This window comes from Sorghum bicolor, chromosome 8 (genome assembly GCF_000003195.3).
Source record: "Sorghum bicolor cultivar BTx623 chromosome 8, Sorghum_bicolor_NCBIv3, whole genome shotgun sequence".
NCBI classification, from domain to species: Eukaryota; Viridiplantae; Streptophyta; class Magnoliopsida; order Poales; family Poaceae; genus Sorghum; species Sorghum bicolor.
The window spans coordinates 54752778-54759423 of record NC_012877.2 but is presented as its reverse complement, the minus strand read 5'-3'; the positions used below and the strand labels follow the sequence as shown (position 1 = coordinate 54759423).

At 49.3% G+C, this 6646-nt stretch overlaps 2 protein-coding genes across 2 annotated transcripts; one reads left to right on the top strand and one right to left on the bottom strand.

Annotated features, from left to right (window-relative positions):
• On the bottom strand, positions 308-1390 carry LOC8068814. The gene has a single exon (XM_021466094.1). The coding sequence runs from the start codon at positions 1388-1390 to the stop codon at positions 308-310; it is 1083 nt and encodes a 360-aa protein (XP_021321769.1).
• On the top strand, positions 2944-5784 carry LOC8066343 (universal stress protein PHOS32). Its single transcript, XM_021466093.1, has 4 exons — positions 2944-3363; positions 4687-4932; positions 5108-5229; positions 5438-5784. Exons 1-4 carry the CDS (start codon positions 2944-2946, stop codon positions 5523-5525), a joined length of 876 nt encoding a protein of 291 aa, XP_021321768.1. The 3' UTR covers positions 5526-5784.

The following is a 6646-nucleotide window of genomic DNA, read 5'->3' as shown; positions in this document are numbered from 1 at the left end:
ATTGTTAAAACATTTCCTTTGCTCTTTGTGAGAGTTTGGAAATATTTTATTTCCCTGAGTATAGAGTTAGTGGTGCCACTGTCCACTAGGCACATTTCCTCATCCATCGGATTGACTCCCGTACAATCTATGAAAATATAAAAGAGAATGAAATTCTCAACATGAATATATATGAAATATAAACATTTATTGATGTTGAATTGTGCATAAGTCAATGAACATCAAACAAAGTGCAGCAAAAACAAATTGTCAATTATTACAACCCCGAAGGCGAATGATGAAACTAAAATCTCAAATGACTATCAATCTAGTTGTAGTCGCCGAACAGATCATCAGAATTGTATTCGATGATCATGTTGTTGGTGGAGTCATTTGCCATGCCATCAGGTGGAAGAGGCGCCATTGTGTTGCTCGGTCCCGCTGGGGTGGGGTTGGAACATCCTGGGGCTACCAGATCGTTGAAGTGTGCTTCAGACGGTTGTCCACCTTGGTTGGAGCGTCCTTGGTTGGAGCGTCCTCGTCCCACGGAATGCAAGTAGAGTTCCACAAGATGCTTGGGGGTGCGGCATTTCTTAGTCGGGTGGTTGTAGCAACCACACTTTGTACAAGTTGAGGACTTGTCTTTTGACTTAGAGTTGTTGCCTTTGCCCTTAGCACCTCGAGGCTTACGGGGTCCCTTGCACTTGTTTTTGCCTTTGGAGGATCTAGGATTGTCGTTCTTGTTGGCATCCTTTGGTATCTGTTTCTGAGCATTTGCATGTACTTCGGGCAAGGGCTTGGCACTGACAGGGCCTTGATTGGAGTTCCATATGAGGAGCTCATTGTGCCTCTCAGCCTGAAGTAATGTTTTAATGAGATCAGAATAGACTGTGAATCCCCTCTCACGATATTGCTGTTGGAGGATCATTTGAGCGGGAAGCATGGTAGACAAGGTCTTTCCAATTTTCTCCGCATCAGATGACTCCTTTTCACAAAACCTCAGTTTGGAACTGAGTTTGTGCATGGCATGGTTATATTCATTCACAGATTTGAAATCTTGAATGCGGAGGTGGTTCCACTCATGAGTGGCCTTCGGGAGAATAACTGCCTTTTGTTGCTCATACCGCTGTTGCAAAGCAAGCCAGAGAGCCCGTGGGTCCTCTTCCATCAGATATTCAGCTTTGAGATCTGAATGGATGTGGTTCCTTATTATGTATAAGGCATGGTACTTGGATGATTCAGACAATGGAGCATCTCCCTGTTTGGGAGTGTCAATTGCCCTATACATTCCGCGTAACGATAGACTCACTTTGAGATCCATCGCCCATGTAGGGAAGTTGTGTCCATCAAGAGCTAGCTCGGCAAATTCCTTCTTAGAAGAAACTTGGGCATCAGACTCTTTGGTGGCCATTGCCTACATGTTTATTTGCTTAAATTTAATTAATTGCGGGGTTGTAAAATTAACAAGTATGTAATTGCATATTTATATAACAATGTAAATTGCGTATATAAAAACAATGTAAAATTGTATATGTAAAGCAATGTAAAATTGCGTATGTAAGACAATATAAAATTGCGTATGTAAGGCAATGTAAAATTGTGTATGTAAAGCAATGTAAAATTGCGTATGTAAATAACAAGGTAGACTTGTTTATGTGTAGCAAGGTAAACTTGCATATGTTTTATGGTATTTTGATTTCTCATTTTGTGGAACATAGGGAGTCACCATGGAGGTGTAGACCATTTTATATTTTCGCTTTGGGATGTAGTCCTTGTATGTTTATTATTAAATTTGGGAGAGCACTTTGAGGAATAAATCCCGCAGTAGTATGAGTATTACCTTGTGGTCGCCAAAATAATAATAAAGTAAGGTAACATCTAGTGAAAAATAGTATTCTAAATAGGGAGAAAAATTGACCATAAAAATATTTACATATATACATGTGATAGAGAATTGTAAAGACAAAACACGTTCGACATGTAAATTTTTCATTCATAATATGATTGCGGAATGTAAAAATATTTACAATGCAATATATACATCAGTGTCTAAATTTACAAGAAAATTAGACTAAGAAGCTGATGTAATTTTAGGGAATAAAAAATGCTATGTAAATAAATAAATAAAATTAGCTAATGCATAAAAATGAAAAGCCAAGGATAACTGGCCCAGGCTGAAAGCTCGCAGGCCCCAACCTGAGCCTGGGCCACCAATTTGGCCCAATTGGAGGTGGGGGAGGTGGGCCATATATAAGGCCAGGGGCTAGGGTTTCCAAACCCTAACCCCCAGCCCCATCAGCCGCCGCCGCCAGAGGACCAGGACGGGAGCGCGCCCTGCGCGTGGGCCGGCGTGGCCCCACCTCGATCCGCGCGCGAGGGCCGTGGCAGAGGAGTGGAGAGGTCGCGCTGGTCGGGATCCGCGTGAGGGCGGACGCGCTGCTGGCCGCGGCGAGGTTGGGCTGGACGCCGCGGGGGGCCGCGCGGAGGCCGACGCTGCTCGGCCGCACGGCTCGGCCGGAGGGCGGGCGCGCTGTTCGGCCATGGGCGCAGACGCGCGAGGGCCTGGTGTTGCGCACGCACGCAGGCAGCCGTGTAGGGCGCGGTCGTGCCGAGGGTCGCGCGGTGGTGGCCGTGCCGAGGCCTCGCCGCCGTCGTGCCGTGTCGTGATGCCCCGCTGCGCGCCGCTGCGGCCAGGCGCGCACGCCGGGAGGAGCCGCGTCGAGGCCGGGATGCGGGGCGCCGCCGCGTCGAGCCCGCGGCCAGGGGCCGCGCCGCCAGGCCGAGCACCGTCCCCTGACCGTCGCTCGCGTGCGCAGAGGGGCGAGCGCGCCGTGCGTGGCTGCGCGATGGCCGGCCTCCGTCGAGTCCGCGAACGGCGCCTCCTCCCCTCCCCCTTTCCCCAGTAGAAGTCTCAGTCCGAGGGAGCGCGTCCCCGAGCCGAAGGCTCGTGGGGAACGCTAATCCATGTGCGGCGGAGTCGCGAAGGATGAGGTGGTGGCGGTGGCGATGGTGCAGCGAGCGCAGGGTCGACGAAGTACGCCGGCAACCGAGTCGGCGCCGACATCCGCGCCGCGATGGTTGGTGGAGATGGACGGCGCGGAGGCGGGCTGTGCGCAGCCCGCTCAGGTGACGGCGTCGGCGTCGGGTACCGAATCGGCGACTGCGGCTCTATGCCCAGAGACAGCCATTGGCTGGCCACCATGGATGGTGGCGGTGGTGGGCACGGTGCGTCGCCGTGGAGCGGGCGCCGAGGCCGGGGTGGAGCCTGCAAGGCAAGGACCAGCGCTGGAGGCGCTGGTGGAGTCGGTGCACTCGACGGTGGCGCCGCGGGCGAAGCCGTGGACGACACCACCGAACGCCGTGACGGAGGGGCGACGTTTGCACGTCGGTGTCCCCCGAAAGGACGTCGTACAGGAAAACGCCTGGGGTTCCTGTCGAGATCACGGCGTTCGCCCCGAAAGCGATAGCCGCGAGCCTCTCCAAGGAGTTCCCGGATGTCCTCCAGTAGTTCCGCCTGAAGGCGGTTGTTGCCGAAGTGTGTGCCCAATGTCCGGGCACGGTTCATCGCCATCCAGACGATTTGAAGGATGAGAGAAGCCATTGAGGCAGGATTACGGCGAGGGAAAGGCGTGATTCTACCTTGGGGTGAGGCCCTGGGTGAAGATCGATCCCTCGACGATGTTCTATCCAACCGAGCTATTCCCCTCTAGGGTAGGGGAGAGCGATGTGCTGATAACGTGTTACGAGTGGAATGCCAAAGGACGAGAATAGAGAGGAATAGAATGAACTCGGGATGTTTCTTTATTCATTGATCACAAGTATTTATACAAGTCGGGGGGAGAGAAAACTCTCGCCCCAAGTAAACTCGAGCCCACGATGAGTCGTGGGTGATATCACGGAGGTGGAACCGGTCTCCATGGGTACGCACGTAGTCGTGGGTGACATCCGTAGACGATCGTGGGGAACGTCGTAGTTAGGATAGGATTCCTCGTAAGAGGATCCGAGGAGATGAGATCACCCCGAATAAATATCTGTAACAAAAAGGATCCAATGACCTTGAAAATAGCTAGGCCGCATCGTGCCGGCTTAATACCTACGGTTTCATCCAACAGCTATTATTCATTTAAAAAGCATCCAATGATCGAAAATAGCTAGGCCGCATCGTGCCGGCTTAACAACAATGACATGCCCGGACCGACACTACAGGCCGATGATGTGGCACGAGCACGATGCCGGCCCAGGCCAGGCATGGGCACAAGGCAGGCCGTGCCGCACAAGGCCAGTGCCGTGCGCTTTTTCAGACCAGGCCCTTGTTGACCCAACGGGTTTGACCTGTTTGGACATATATAATAGCAGCTGGGCCCGAAGTGGGCCGCCAGTTTGGCCCTTTGTGTGAGTATATAAATTATTCTTAATAACTTAATAATAACCTCTAAATAAAAAAAAGAGGAGGTTTGTGGGAGGAACGTGGACATCCAAGCGTTTCCCGCGCTCCGGAGTTTCCTCCCGGCCGCTAGCTGCTCGGAGAGGCAGTTTTGAGTTAAGTTACACAAACACCCCTTATTCCTCCTCCACCTTGTTCCCCCCTGTTTCGTCCATCAGCCATCGTCCCCAGTCGCCGGCCGGCGTATCGACCAACGAACTATATATCACCTATATATATATATATATATATATATATATAGAAAAAAAAAAATACATGGAGGAGGAGGCTGCAGCGGCGGCGACGACAGCGAGCACAGCTATTACGGGCTGGAGTGGACGCTGCAGCACTTCTTCGCGGCGGGGCAGCCGCAGCAGTACCACCTGGTGGTGCTCACCTCCAAGCCCCCCGCGGCCTCCGTCATCGGCATCGCCGGCGTGGGCTCCGTCGAGCTGCTGCCCAAGGTCGAGGCCGACCTCAAGCGCACCGTCGCCAGGGTCATGGACAAGGCCAAGAAGCTCTGCACCCAGGTACGTACGTACAGCAGTAATTTCATCGATCAACACGCAATTAATCATCATCCATTGCTAATTAATCAGCACAGATCGATCGCATGCATCATCAAACGACGACAACCTATGGCTATATATACCTAGCTGCTGATGATCTCGAGCTCTATCCGTAATCCGTGGGCGGATGATGCAGGTGATCGACGTCAGCTACGAAGCCATCGAGGGTGACGCCAGGAGCGTCATCTGCGACGCGGTTGATCGGCACCACGCCGAGATCCTGGTCGTCGGCTGCCATGGCTACAGCAAGTGGAAGAGGTCCATCCATCATCTCTTTGACGCTCGTCGTAATTAAGTTTGGTTGAAAGACACACACACACACACACACACACACACACACACACACACACACACACACACAACATGTTTTGATCCAAATGGGGCGTGACATCCTGACATGTGCAACTTTGTAGGTTATGAGTTAATTTTCTTTGTCCGCTATCAGCATTATATATATTTTGTTCAGGGCTGTGCTTGGGAGCGTGAGCGACTACTGCACGCACCACGCGCACTGCACCGTCATGATCGTCAAGAAGCCAAAGCACAAGCACTGAGATACTATATATATGTGTCTTGGATTGGATGTCAAGCGGCTCGATTTCAGATCTGTGTATCTTAACTATTTATATTAGTTGCGCGTGTCAGCATGAGAATAAAATGCTAGCTACGTGTGTGCCTAGAGTAATGACATATACTTCATCCAGTCTCAAATATAGGTAACATCTAGCCAGATTTGTACGAGACAAACTATTCTAATTTTAACGAGCAATGTTTATCAAAAACAGTTTATATCAGAGCAAAATGCTTGCACTACAAGTTCATTAGTTTTTAACAAGGGATGTCATTTTGCTTTTTTTTTGCTCACTATAAATTTTTTATGTTATATACTACAGTTCATAGCTCTATAATTTTTATTGATCTTCTTCTTCTTCTTCTTCTTCTTCCCTTTGATACCTAATATCTTCCTTTCAGAAAAAAACTCCACACATGCCTATCCAACGGGCGGCCGGCCGGCCGTGCGCGTCCAACCACACTAAAATGATTTGCCTAGTGTAATATGTCGGACATTCGGCAAATAGCTGATTTGCTGAGTGCCACACTCAGTAAAGGCTGACACTAGGCAAATTCAGTATTTGCCACACTCGGCAAAACCAGACAATAGACAAAAATGGCCGTTTACCTAGTGTTGGATGCTCGACAAATATTTACACGGCATAGAAGAATTTTTCCTAGTGCCGGACACTCGACAAAGACTAGCACTCGGAACACATTAACACTGGGTGACGACCGTAGGACACCGCTAACCTTTACCGATTGTAAAGACTTGACACTAGTCAAATTCCCACCTTTGCCGAGTGTCAACCCTTGACACTAGGCAAATCTTTGTCTTTGCTAGTGTCAAAACTTGACACTAGGCAAAATATTTTATTTTTTTCCCTCCTTGACCACCCCAAACTTTTTCTACTGTATCTTGAACTACATGTTAAAATTTGGCAAAATTTACGGTCTTTTTGATATATTTATTTAATTTATTTCATTTAATTGATTTTTTTTTGGATAAGTCAAATTTGAACAGCAAGTCATTCGAATAATGGAAAAATGATTAGAAAAATGACATTCAAATGTTACTGAGTCTAATTTGAGGCCGTATCCATGAAGAGGTCAGAAATTTAGA

Excerpts from the sequence above, each read along its gene's own strand:
- LOC8068814 (XM_021466094.1), bottom strand. The coding sequence starts at position 1,390 with ATGGCCACCAAAGAGTCTGATGCCCAAGTTTCTTCTAAGAAGGAATTT.
- LOC8066343 (XM_021466093.1), top strand. The coding sequence starts at position 2,944 with ATGTGCGGCGGAGTCGCGAAGGATGAGGTGGTGGCGGTGGCGATGGTG. Across the intron at positions 3,364-4,686 it reads CGGAGGGGCGACGTTTGCAC|GGAGGCTGCAGCGGCGGCGA; the intron begins GTCGGTGTCCCC and ends ATACATGGAGGA. Across the intron at positions 5,230-5,437 it reads GGCTACAGCAAGTGGAAGAG|GGCTGTGCTTGGGAGCGTGA; the intron begins GTCCATCCATCA and ends TATTTTGTTCAG.